The following is a 14,327-nucleotide window of genomic DNA, read 5'->3' on the forward strand; positions in this document are numbered from 1 at the left end:
GGTAAATCCTTCCACTGCCACTCCACTGGCAGGCTTAACACACCACAGTGTTCTTCCGGGGGGACGACGTCACGACAGCTGCAGCAAACTTCACTGTATGGAGACTGGCTGCCTCGGGTAGACTGACTCCACCTTCAACACAGTGGTCCCAGGTCGACTCTGTAAACAGACACGTCATCAATAACTGGGACACTAATACACCACACTCACAGGCTCAGATACAAACGCCCGACATATCCACTCCATAGATGGCGCTGTCGTCGGAGCACCACTTCACCAGAGGTCAGGAGCGGCGGTGTTGAGCGCTGAACCAGACTGGAAACTGGTCCTTGAGGCCAGTACACGCTGTCCTCACTAGGTGTCGTCGTTCGTTTGGCGGGGGTTTCGGGAGCTGACCCACAGATGGCGTGTTTGTCACTGCTCCAGGCTCGAACGCTGGATCCGGGTTCGTAACAGGACTCAAGTTGACTCCCATGGGAGTTGATGGGATGGGACACAAGTTGACTCCCATGGGAGTTGATGGGATGGGACACAAGTTGGCTCCCATGGGAGTTGATGGGATGGGACACAAGTTGACTCCCATGGGAGTTGATGGGATGGGACTCAAGTTGACTTCCTTGAGAGTTGATGGGATGGGACTCAAGTTGACTCCCATGGGAGTTGATGGGATGGGACTCTAGTTGACTCCCATGGGAGTTGATGGGATGGGACACAAGTTGACTCCCATGGGAGTTGATGGGATGGGACTCAAGTTGACTCCCATGGGAGTTGATGGGATGGGACTCAAGTTGACTCCCATGGAAGTTGATGGGATGGGACTCAAGTTGACTCCCATGGGAGTTGATGGGATGGGACACAAGTTGACTCCCATGGGAGTTGATGGGATGGGACACAAGTTGACTCCCATGGGAGTTGATGGTATAGGACTCAAGTTGACTTCCATGGGAGTTGATGGGATGGGACTCAAGTTGACTCCCATGGGAGTTGATGGGATGGGACTCAAGTTGACTCCCATGGGAGTTGATGGGATGGGACACAAGTTGACTTCCATGAGAGTTGATGGGATGGGACACAAGTTGACTCCCATGGGAGTTGATGGTATGGGACTCAAGTTGACTTCCATGGAAGTTGATGGGATGGGACACAAGTTGACTCAAATGGGAGTTGATGGGATGGAACTCAAGTTGACTCCCATGGGAGTTGATGGTATGGGACTCAAGTTGACTCCCATGGGAGTTGATGGGATGGGACTCAAGTTGACTCCCATGGGAGTTGATGGGATGGGACACAAGTTGACTCCCATGGGAGTTGATGGTATGGGACTCAAGTTGACTCCCATGGGAGTTGATGGGATGGGACTCAAGTTGACTCCCATGGGAGTTGATGGGATGGGACTCAAGTTGACTCCCATGGGAGTTGATGGGATGGAACTCAAGTTGACTCCCATGGGAGTTGATGGTATGGGACTCAAGTTGACTTCCTTGAGAGTTGATGGGATGGGACACAAGTTGACTCCCATGGGAGTTGATGGGATGGGACTCAAGTTGACTCCCATGAGAGTTGATGGGATGGGACTCAAGTTGACTTCCATGGGAGTTGATGGGATGGGACTCAAGTTGACTTCCATGGGAGTTGATGGAACGGAACTCAAGTTGATTCCCATGGGAGTTGATGGTATGGGACTCAAGTTGACTTCCTTGAGAGTTGATGGGATGGGACACAAGTTGACTCCCATGGGAGTTGATGGTATGGGACTCAAGTTGACTTCCATGGAAGTTGATGGGATGGGACACAAGTTGACTCAAATGGGAGTTGATGGGATGGAACTCAAGTTGACTCCCATGGGAGTTGATGGGATGGGACTCAAGTTGACTCCCATGGGAGTTGATGGTATGGGACTCAAGTTGACTCCCATGGGAGTTGATGGTATGGGACTCAAGTTGACTTCCATGGAAGTTGATGGGATGGGACTCAAGTTGACTCCCATGGGAGTTGATGGGATGGGACACAAGTTGACTCCCATGGGAGTTGATGGGATGGGACACAAGTTGACTCCCATGGGAGTTGATGGTATAGGACTCAAGTTGACTTCCATGGGAGTTGATGGGATGGGACTCAAGTTGACTCCCATGGGAGTTGATGGGATGGGACACAAGTTGACTTCCATGGGAGTTGATGGGATGGGACACAAGTTGAGTCCCATGGGAGTTGATGGTATAGGACTCAAGTTGACTCCCATGGGAGTTGATGGGATGGGACACAAGTTGACTCCCATGGGAGTTGATGGGATGGGACTCAAGTTGACTCCCATGGGAGTTGATGGGATGGGACACAAGTTGACTCCAATGGGAGTTGATGGTATGGGACTCAAGTTGACTTCCATGGGAGTTGATGGGATGGGACTCAAGTTGACTCCCATGAGAGATGATGGGATGGGACTCAAGTTGACTCCCATGAGAGTTGATGGGATGGGACACAAGTTGACTCCCATGGGAGTTGATGGGATGGGACACAAGTTGACTCCCATGAGAGTTGATGGGATGGGACACAAGTTGACTCCCATGAGAGTTGATGGGATGGGACTCAAGTTGACTCCCATGAGAGTTGATGGGATGGGACTCAAGTTGACTCCCATGAGAGATGATGGGATGGGACTCAAGTTGACTCCCATGAGAGATGATGGGATGGGACTCAAGTTGACTCCCATGAGAGATGCAGGGGAGATTTACCACGGTAGATAAAACATATTAAAACCCACCGACAAGTGTAATGAGAGAATGTGTTGGTTAGTTAAGAGCCTCCACGCTGCGTTGTTGTGTTGCTCTGTGTTGCTGGTGGTTGTTGTGTTGCTCTGTGTGTTGCTGGTGGTTGTTGTGTTGCTCTGTGTTGCTGGTGGTTGTTGTGTTGCTCTGTGTGTTGCTGGTGGTTGTTGTGTTGCTCTGTGTGTTGCTGGTGGTTGTTGTGTTGCTCTGTGTGTTGCTGGTGGTTGTTGTGTTGCTCTGTGTTGCTGGTGGTTGTTGTGTTGCTCTGTGTTGCTGGTGGTTGTTGTGTTGCACTGTGTAGCTGGTGGTTGTTGTGTTGCTCTGTGTTGCTGGTGGTTGTTGTGTTGCTGTGTTGTTGGTGGTTGTTGTGTGTTGCTCTGTGTTGCTGGTGGTTGTTGTGTTGCTATGTGTGTTGCTGGTGGTTGTTGTGTTGCTCTGTGTGTTGCTGGTGGTTGTTGTGTTGCTCTGTGTGTTGTTGGTGGTTGTTGTGTTGCTCTGTGTGTTGCTGGTGGTTGTTGTGTTGCTCTGTGTGTTGTTGGTGGTTGTTGTGTTGCTCTGTGTGTTGCTGGTGGTTGTTGTGTTGCTCTGTGTGTTGCTGGTGGTTGTTGTGTGTTGCTGGTGGTTGTTGTGTTGCTCTGTGTGTTGCTGGTGGTTGTTGTGTTGCTCTGTGTGTTGCTGGTGGTTGTTGTGTTGCTCTGTGTGTTGCTGGTGGTTGTTGTGTTGCTCTGTGTTGCTGGTGGTTGTTGTGTGTTGCTGGTGGTTGTTGTGTTGCTCTGTGTTGCTGGTGGTTGTTGTGTGTTGCTGGTGGTTGTTGTGTTGCTCTGTGTGTTGCTGGTGGTTGTTGTGTTGCTCTGTGTGTTGCTGGTGGTTGTTGTGTTGCTCTGTGTTGCTGGTGGTTGTTGTGTGTTGCTGGTGGTTGTTGTGTTGCTCAGTGTTGCTGGTGGTTGTTGTGTTGCTCTGTGTGTTGCTGGTGGTTGTTGTGTTCCTCTGTGTGTTGCTGGTGGTTGTTGTGTTGCTCTGTGTGTTGCTGGTGGTTGTTGTGTTGCTCTGTGTGTTGCTGGTGGTTGTTGTGTTGCTCTGTGTGTTGCTGGTGGTTGTTGTGTGTTGCTGGTGGTTGTTGTGTTGCTCAGTGTTGCTGGTGGTTGTTGTGTTGCTCTGTGTGTTGCTGGTGGTTGTTGTGTTGCTCTGTGTGTTGATGGTGGTTGTTGTGTTGCTCTGTGTGTTGCTGGTGGTTGTTGTGTTGCTCTGTGTTGCTGGTGGTTGTTGTGTTGCTCTGTGTGTTGCTGGTGGTTGTTGTGTTGCTCTGTGTTGCTGGTGGTTGTTGTGTTGCTCTGTGTTGCTGGTGGTTGTTGTGTTGCTCTGTGTGTTGCTGGTGGTTGTTGTGTTGCTCTGTGTGTTGCTGGTGGTTGTTGTGTTGCTCTGTGTGTTGCTGGTGGTTGTTGTGTTGCTCTGTGTGTTGATGGTGGTTGTTGTGTTGCTCTGTGTGTTGCTGGTGGTTGTTGTGTTGCTCTGTGTTGCTGGTGGTTGTTGTGTTGCTCTGTGTGTTGCTGGTGGTTGTTGTGTGTTGCTGGTGGTTGTTGTGTTGCTCTGTGTTGCTGGTGGTTGTTGTGTTGCTCTGTGTGTTGATGGTGGTTGTTGTGTTGCTCTGTGTTGCTGGTGGTTGTTGTGTTGCTCTGTGTGTTGCTGGTGGTTGTTGTGTTGCTCTGTGTTGCTGGTGGTTGTTGTGTGTTGCTGGTGGTTGTTGTGTTGCTCTGTGTTGCTGGTGGTTGTTGTGTGTTGCTGGTGGTTGTTGTGTGTTGCTCTGTGTGTTGCTGGTGGTTGTTGTGTTGCTCTGTGTGTTGCTGGTGGTTGTTGTGTTGCTCTGTGTTGCTGGTGGTTGTTGTGTTGCTCTGTGTGTTGCTGGTGGTTGTTGTGTTGCTCTGTGTTGCTGGTGGTTGTTGTGTTGCTGTGTGTTGCTGGTGGTTGTTGTGTTGCTCTGTGTTGCTGGTGGTTATTGTGTTGCACTGTGTGTTGCTGGTGGCACCACGGAGGGAGGCACCACGGAGGGAGGCACCACGGAGGGAGGCACCACGGAGGGAGGCACCACGGAGGGAGGCAACACGGAGGCAGGCACCACGGAGGGAGGCGCCTTGGAGGGAGGCACCACGGAGGAAGGCACCACGGAGGGAGGCACCACGGATTGAGGCACCACGGAGGGAGGCACCACAGAGGAAGGCACCACAGAGGCAGGCACCACGGAGGGAGGCACCACAGAGGAAGGCACCACAGAGGCAGGCACCACAGAGGCAGGCACCACAGAGGCAGGCACCACTACCTTGAGGCTACCTTGAGGTGCTTCCGGGGCTTAGTGTCCCCGCGGCCCGGTCGTCGACCAGGCCTCCTGGTTGCTGGACTGATCAACCAGGCTGTTAGACGCGGCTGCTCGCAGCCTGACGTATGAGTCACAGCCTGGTTGATCAGGTATCCTTTAGAGGTGCTTATCCAGTTCTCTCTTGAACACTGTGAGGGGTTTGCCAGTTACAGTGTTCAAGAGAGGGAGGAGGGAGGCACCACGGAGGGACCACGGAGGGAGGCACCACAGAGGAAGGCACCACAGAGGCAGGCACCACGGAGGGAGGCACCACAGAGGAAGGCACCACAGAGGCAGGCACCACGGAGGGAGGCACCACGGAGGGAGGCACCACGAAGGCAGGCACCACGGAGGCAGGCACCACGGAGGCAGGCACCACAGAGGAAGGCACCACGGAGGCAGGCACCACAGAGGCAGGCACCACAGAGGCAGGCACCACAGAGGAAGGCACCACGGAGGCAGGCACCACGGAGGCAGGCACCACGGAGGCAGGCACCACAGAGGCAGGCACCACAGAGGCAGGCACCACAGAGGCAGGCACCACAGAGGAAGGCACCACGGAGGCAGGCACCACAGAGGCAGGCACCACAGAGGCAGGCACCACAGAGGAAGGCACCACGGAGGCAGGCACCACGGAGGCAGGCACCACGGAGGCAGGCACCACAGAGGCAGGCACCACAGAGGCAGGCACCACGGAGGGAGGCACCACAGAGGCAGGCACCACGGAGGCAGGCACCACAGAGGCAGGTACCACAGAGGCAGGCACCACGGAGGCAGGCACCACAGAGGCAGGCACCACAGAGGCAGGCACCACGGAGGCAGGCACCACGGTGCCAGCATTGCCACTCTGGCAAGTGTTGCCAGCTCATCTGGTTACCTTCCACTTTAAAAATAACTTCAGATAATATAAAACTATTTTCAGAATTTTTAAATTTATATGCGAATTCTTGAATGGCGACTGAATATATATGAAAAGATTTTATGATTCCTTTTAAGCAAGATTTAGAGGCTTATGGAGACTTTGGGAAAAGTAGGCGAAAGAGCCGAGAATACAAGGGTTATTTGAGCTCATATTCCCTCTCTTTAAAACTTTCTGCAACGCGCTCAATATTCCCCCAAGAAAAATAACCTGGTATAAAGTTCTCTCCAAGCTAACTTCTCTAATTGGATGGACCGGTTTCGTTTTGTCATCGGGTCCACGATCACAGGTAAACTTATTATCAAAACTCTTGGGAATAGCTGTAGGGATGTAACTCAAACCTTGTGCCACGGTGTTTTATTTCCCTGTTGCTGTTGGTCAACGGCGGAGATTGGTGAGGTTTGCGTATGACGCTCCGTACACACTATTGCCGGTCGTCACTTAAAGCTGGGCGAGCATTAATGCAACCTCTTGCGAAACCTGTGCATCTTTCTTTGATTTTGGTGGTTCCGTTTGGATTAAATAGTTTACTAGCTCTGAGGCACTACGAGGTTGTTTATAACACTAATAACCTTGGGTTGTGAAGTTCGAGAGCTCGTAAACTTTAATAAATTTATACAAAGCCGTCATGATTAGGGAAAGATGTACAGGTTTCGCAAATGGTTGCATTATTGTTTGATGAATTCTGGTCCTGGAATTTGGTAGCCTCGTGTGGCAATTGGCTCATCAGTCATTGGTCCATCATTTCTTCTTATATTCTTAAAATATGGAAGACAAATTACTCAACCACTATGGCCATAAAAATCATGGAAGTATTAGAAAATTATTCAGATGTTGTATACATTAAATTTTCAAAGATATTTAATAATCGAGACTATGGAGTTACAGGACAGCAAAGAAATAACAGGTACAACTGCAGCGATGGATATTAAATTTCCTGACAAACAGGAAATTAGCAATCAAATCAAATTAAGTCTGAGCTCGATGAAAAGCTCTGTACCCGAAGGTACTCTGCTTGTACTGCTACTCCTTCTCATCCTCCTATCACATTTCAACACAAATTAAAATCACAGCTTCGTGTCATCCTTTCGAAACCTAAATTACCGGTACCGTCTCAAGAGAGTCGAAACATACCCCTTGTACGATCATATAACAGCTTACGGCAGCGAGAGATATGGCAGGAAGTGCAGACTAGGCCAAGTAAACAAAGATGCCATAGGCACTATCAGAACACTTAGATGAACATCAACGGCTGACGGTTCTATTCCTCCTCCCATCAAATATTACCGGAACCACCGGACAAATTCCGGCTGGAATGCCAGGCAATAGAGGAGATATGGGCCTGCGGGCTGCTGCAAGCAACAGTCTGACGGAGCAAGTTATCACCACACAAGCCTGCTTCATTGTCGGGCTTGGAGAGTATAGAAGACTAGAAACTGTCCACGTAAACTCTCAGCTAACCTACCACTTTTTCCTCGTGCCTACCGTATGAAATACGCCCTAAAAGACATAACACCGAAGGCCTTCACCTCAAAGTTTCCAAATGAGTATATTTAGCGTGAAAGAGGCGGGGAGAAATGTCCCTCGCATGCCACAAGACTATCAAGACCCAGCCGCCTGCTCCATGTAAATACAAACTCCCTGGTGCCATGGCCCTCACTCGCCCCTGTCCACCCACATCGCCCGTGCCCTTAGTCTGCCAGGAGTTACGGGAGCACCAATGGAGGCCGCTAGTGGCCCCAGACGGGAAGGAGACCCGCGTCACAGGCTGGTGTTCGAGCGACCTGAGCCGGAATGCACACACACCTCTCTTGGAGCCACAGGAGGGAGGCCGTGTGCGTGTACTCACCTAGAAGGACTCATATTTATGCACTCGAACATGAACGCAAGCTCTTAAGCCCCGCTTCTCTGAGTGTTAGAAATTTGATGCAATGACTTAGAATTGTGCTTCGAGTTTGCTTATTATTTTATTTATTTATCTATCCTATTTGATTTGTAAACAACTTTTACAATGGAGAAGTTCCTTTTGTCATTATTATTTCTAGTTTGTTTTACTTTCCCCAGTCTGTCTTTCCTCAGTCTTTCCTCGTCTCCAAGGAAACAAACACGATATACAAAAGCGGTATGTATGAGAGAAAGCTTGAATGGTCACCACGCCATGTATGAGAGAAAGCTTGAATGGTCACCACGCCATGTATGAGAGAAAGCTTGAATGGTCACCACGCCATGTATGAGAGAAAGCTTGAATGGTCACCACGCCATGTATGAGAGAAAGCTTGAATGGTCACCACGCCATGTATGAGAGAAAGCTTGAATGGTCACCACGCCATGTATGAGAGAAAGCTTGAATGGTCACCACGCCATGTATGAGAGAAAGCTTGAATGGTCACCACGCCATGTATGAGAGAAAGCTTGAATGGTCACCACGCCATGTATGAGAGAAAGCTTGAATGGTCACCACGCCATGTATGAGAGAAAGCTTGAATGGTCACCACGCCATGTATGAGAGAAAGCTTGAATGGTCACCACGCCATGTATGAGAGAAAGCTTGAATGGTCACCACGCCATGTATGAGAGAAAGCTTGAATGGTCACCACGCCATGTATGAGAGAAAGCTTGAATGGTCACCACGCCATGTATGAGAGAAAGCTTGAATGGTCACCACGCCATGTATGAGAGAAAGCTTGAATGGTCACCACGCCATGTATGAGAGAAAGCTTGAATGGTCACCACGCCATGTATGAGAGAAAGCTTGAATGGTCACCACGCCATGTATGAGAGAAAGCTTGAATGGTCACCATGCCATGTATGAGAGAAAGCTTGAATGGTCACCACGCCATGTATGAGAGAAAGCTTGAATGGTCACCACGCCATGTATGAGAGAAAGCTTGAATGGTCACCACGCCATGTATGAGAGAAAGCTTGAATGGTTACCACGCCATGTATGAGAGAAAGCTTGAATGGTCACCACGCCATGTATGAGAGAAAGCTTGAATGGTCACCACGCCATGTATGAGAGAAAGCTTGAATGGTCACCACGCCATGTATGAGAGAAAGCTTGAATGGTCACCACGCCATGTATGAGAGAAAGCTTGAATGGTCACCACGCCATGTATGAGAGAAACAAAAATTTCCATACTTAAAAGTTACATACTTAAAAGTTACATACTTAAAAGTTACATACTTAAAAGTTACATACTTAAAAGTTACATACTTAAAAGTTACATACCGCCTTTTGCTCACTGACAACTATTACCTGTCCAGGATTTGAACCAGCTTTGATACCACAGCAGACCCGACTGGCGTACATGGTACCACTACCACTTGTTGAGCACACAGTTACAGCTCCGCTCCTGTGCCAGGTAAGTTCACTACGGGCTCACCATAGTCCGTGCTACTTGCCGCTCCTGTGCCAGGTAAGTATGGGCATGAGACTGGGCTGTGGGCCCGTGCTACTTGGAACCTTTTGTTCCCAATAGCTGAATCTAACACAGCAACTACAATGTTGTGCACCCCATATAACCTTATGATATAGTCCCCCAAAGTGAGAGTTATCCCTCACTTGGACCTACTGAGGATCCAGGTGAACGTCTTAAGCATAAGTAGCCACTGTTGGATCTTACACAAGAGGCATTAAGGCGGAGATGAACAACTTTGTGGTAACATGATAACATGTCGACGGTATGTGACGTGCCGTGTGCAGAGATGACGTCATCGCTGGTAGTGTGCCGTGTGCAGAGATGACGTCATCGCTGGTAGTGTGCCGTGTGCAGAGATGACGTCATCGTTGGTAGTGTGCCGTGTGCAGAGATGACGTCATCGCTGGTAGTGTGCCGTGTGCAGAGATGACGTCATCGCTGGTAGTGTGCCGTGTGCAGAGATGACGTCATCGCTGGTAGTGTGCCGTGTGCAGAGATGACGTCATCGCTGCTAGTGTGCCGTGTGCAGAGATGACGTCATCGTTGGTAGTGTGCCGTGTGCAGAAATGACGTCATCGTTGGAAACATGCCGTGTGCAGAAGGTTGGCGACGTCATTTGCTAGTGTGGAGGTCCAGGGGTTAGCACGCAGTTCATCGCTCCTGAGGAAAGAAGACATTGTGTCGTTCTGGAGAGGAATCTGCAGGGATCTTCGAAGGAAGCAAGTGTTGAGAGCAATGAGAGGACGGTTTGTGGCGTGTCTCTCATATGCGGTGACGAGAAGGGCGACCTGAAGCCTGTTGTTGTTCCCTGGTAGATCACTGTGGTAGACCCAAGAAGAGGTCTTCGTATCCTTGAAGAGGACCCGTTGGCAGGTGAACCGAGTTTTACCTGTCTATTGACTCCCCACACTTAAGTCAGGACATAGAGAAGTCGCAACCCGTTCTCGCAAATTCGTAAAGTCAATATTGACTTATTAACTTCGTGCATAGGTGATATACTAAACATAATAGATACCCTTAAAAAGATTCATAGAAAACACCAACCTTACCTAACCTTGTTAGTATCTTAAGATAAGCATCTTATTGCTTCGTAATTACAATTATTACTTAACCTATACCTATTATAGGTTAGGTAATAATTGTAATTACGAAGCAATAAGATGCTTATCTTAAGATACTAAATAGGTTAGGTAAGGTCGGTGTTTTCTATGAATCTTTTTAAGGGTATCTATTATGTTAAGTATGTCACCTATGCACATATATAATAAGTCAATATTGACTTATTAAATTTGCGAGAACGGGTTGCAACTCGACATTGTCAGTCGAATTCAGCATTTGTGGGCGACCTGGAAGAGGTAAACTCCAGGCGCCATTTTGGTCCCAGGCAGCAAGCGACATCACTCCTGCAATCTTGCAGTACTAGCTCTTTAATTACCACAAGTTCCCTATTGTAGAGAGGATTAGTGCCTAGTGATCATATATTGATGTTTATAATTACAAATTAGTCATGCATGCAGTAATAATGAGATGATATAATGGAGATAAGATGAAATACCATGATGGAGGCCTGGGCGACCCATGCTCACACAACTGTGGTCGGTAGTTAACTGCGAGAGCTAGACGGCCCATGGAGACTTTTGGAGTGGACTCGCCCATGAGAGGGGAGTACCTCCGCACTGCGAACCACACTTTGGGGTGCTGGAAAGGTTTAAATTTTTGATCATGTTGTCCCTTTTTTGGAAAGATTATTTTGTTATGGTAAACTTGCACGTTCATGCATGGTGGACGCAGTTTTGTGCATGATAGGTGCAGAATCGTGTATGGGAGGTTTTAGAGATTTACAGCTCCCTCTACCCGAGGTTTACGTCCTCCTACTCGAGGACCAACCGATGGATGAGTCTGCTGAAGGTTTACTAGAAGTTTATTTTTTTCCCTACTGGGATATTCCTAAGTTTCTGGCTGGCCCACTAAGTGTTACTTGTTTACGTTTTACTTAAGCAGAGTATGACTATTTATGACTCATATGGTCGCTTCAGTAAGATTTTGTCCCATGCGTTTAACAACTTCTTCGGCTCTGTTGAATCTAAGTTGAAATCTTAATGGGTTTGTAACTGTGCACTGTGTTAGATAATGTTCCAGTGGTCTGTCGGGCATTTCTCCACCGTGCAGACATTTCCTCTCATCTTCTGGAACCTGTAAGCCTATTTCCCATGCACATGGGTATCCAAGCCTGATGTGATGTTAGTGTACTTCTGTTGCTCTACTGTTCCCTTTCATTAAAGTAAGTGGTTCGGAGTTGGTTGAATTCTTGTACCAACCCTCAGATCCTGATATTGCAACTGCTGTGTTGTGGTCACTGTAAATCTTCTACATTGCTCTGTTTCTAATTATTTTCTTATTCTGTGATAGACTCTGTGGTATGTAAATGTCTACATTTCTTCTCTTCGTTGCAAGTTTTGCAGCTTCATCTGCAATATCATTTCCTATTATTCCCACATGAATTGGCACTCAGTTGATAAGTACCCGACGGCTTTGACGTTTGAGTGTTTGCATTAATTATATGACATTTGGGATCAGATGGATGTTGTCACGTGTATGTTCTTGTTGCAAGGTTTCAGTGACCGTTCTCGAATCTGTATGAATGTATGATAACATGCTGTCGGTGTTCAGCAAGAGCATGTTCCAAAGCCTTTTGAATGGTTAGCATCTCTGTAAAGTTGAACACCTGTTTGAGATTCTCCAACTAACTACAGAATTTCCTACCTTAACTGCACCTCCGGCTTCTTATCCCTGCTGGTCTACTGATCCATCTGTGAAGTATGTGAAGCTGTCATATGGCAAGTTTGCTTCTATATGCATCTGTGCAATATTACATAGCAGTTAGTCTGGTTCTTTTTTCCTTCAAGAGCCATAATCTTATAGTCTGCTGGCAGCGATTCCCAAGGGGCTTGCATAACGAAGTCTGCATGTATTTGGTCGACACTCCTCTCAGTGATTGTATTTGTTATACCTAATGTAGTGATAGTTTTTATTGCACAATGGGTCCTTCTGTTGCTATTGAAGGCTCTTCTGTCCCGAGCTAGTGTTCCAGTGATTATATCTTTAAGTGAACTGATCCTAGGTCTAATCAATATCTTGGTCAGCATGCAGGCAGCAATTCCTTTGACCCTTATTTCAATCGACATTAGCTTTGTTTCTAGTCTTAGGTTCAGCATTTTAGCCCATCTGGGAGCCCTTGTTATGACTCGCATTTCATCTTTCTGAATAAACTCAACATTTGCCCACTGGTCAGGAGAAAGAGTGAGTAAGACAGGCGCTGCATAATCAACTAGGGAACGAACGGCGTGTATGTAAAACATTCTCAACACTCTGTGTCCCGCTCCTAGACGGGGCCCTGTGATTGCCTCCTAGACGGGGCCCTGTGATTGCCCTCATTATATTCAGTCGTGATTTTGCTTTCTCCTTCAGATATTGAATTTGCTTGTTGAATGTAATTTTAGACTCTATTCACACTCCGAGATATTGATATTGTGTAACCTACTAAAGATTAATGTATTGAATGCGTAAGTGCCTGTTTGGAGTGTTGCCGCCTAGTCTCATTGCTTTAGACTTCTGTGTAGATATTTTTAGCCTTAAATTCTGCATTCAGATGTTACTTTAACGCCCCTTAGGCTTTATTTAGAAGTGATGGATCTGGAATGACTAATGCTATATCATCAGCATAGCTTAGCAATTTAACCCCTTCTGCCAATGTCACGTTAATGAGATTTTCCATAAGGATGTTATTTAGACGAGAACTGAGGACTCCTCTTTGTAGAGTCCCAGTCTCATGCAAGTGGTGGTCCAACACGTGTCCTTACAACTTTACTCTGGCATACTTGCGACTAAGATAATCTTGAATCCATGCTAGCTTGAATTTCCCTTTACACCTTTTTTAACCAAAGTGTGTAAAATTTCTTGCGGGCTTGCAAGTTCGAATGCTTTTTCTAGATCAAGAATGCTCACTATAGTTGGACCTGAGTTAACTGTTCCTAGTAATGTTGCTATACAGTTGGCAGTACCTACTCCTCTAGTGAAGCCAAATACGTGTTTATGCATGTTTCCAGTCTTCTACAGTAGCCTATTTAAAACCATCCGTTCTGCAGTTTTACTAATGCATGATGTTAATAAAATGGGTCTGTAATTGCCAGGTTCTTTCAGCTTAGGAATCGGAATGATGTCTGCTTTCTTCCAAAAAGTCGATAGTTTGCTTTGCTGCCAAGATGCATTGATAACGTCCCTTATTCTTTGTTCTCCAGCAGGACCTGCATGTGCGATCATTGAGTATGTAACGTTATCAGCACCTGGCACAGTGTCCTTACCACCTTTTTTGGCTCTGATTAGTTCTTGTTTGTTGAAGGGACAGTCACATTCGTCATTTGTAGCTATGCTCTCATGAATGGCTGTCAACCTCTCTTGTTTTAATTGTTCTTGCTGCCTTCTGACCATTGCAGAAAGCAGATATGAAGCTGCTCTTTCTGCAAATTGGGGAACAAGTCTTTCTGCCTCCTGCAATGGTTGAATACATGCCTGTGGTCGGGCTGGTCGACCTGATATGGTTTTAATCTGACCCCATATTTTACTAAGACTACTATGTTCATTTAGGGTTTGACACCACTCAACCCATCTTGCCTCATTTACTTCTTTAGAAACTCGTCTTGTTTCAGATATCATCGCTCTTAGCAAAGTTCTTCCTTCTGGTGTGGGGTTTCTCTTCAGATGTTTTCTGAAGATGTTGACTCTGGTTTTGTTCTTTAACGTAATTACTATGGAACCAATATTTCTTTCTTTCTGTGTTTCTTGGGATAATAATTGGAATAGTTTTGTTTGCAACAGCT

At 47.4% G+C, this 14,327-nt stretch overlaps 1 protein-coding gene across 1 annotated transcript; it reads left to right on the plus strand.

Annotated features, from left to right (window-relative positions):
- The first annotated feature begins 689 nt into the window (after positions 1 to 689).
- On the plus strand, positions 690 to 2,741 carry LOC138370815 (protein FAM186A-like). Its single transcript, XM_069335420.1, has one exon. The coding sequence runs from the start codon at positions 690 to 692 to the stop codon at positions 2,739 to 2,741; it is 2,052 nt and encodes a 683-aa protein (XP_069191521.1).
- The last annotated feature ends 11,586 nt before the right edge of the window (positions 2,742 to 14,327 follow it).

The sequence above is a fragment of the Procambarus clarkii genome, chromosome 33, assembly GCF_040958095.1.
Source record: "Procambarus clarkii isolate CNS0578487 chromosome 33, FALCON_Pclarkii_2.0, whole genome shotgun sequence".
In the NCBI taxonomy this organism is placed as follows: domain Eukaryota; kingdom Metazoa; phylum Arthropoda; class Malacostraca; order Decapoda; family Cambaridae; genus Procambarus; species Procambarus clarkii.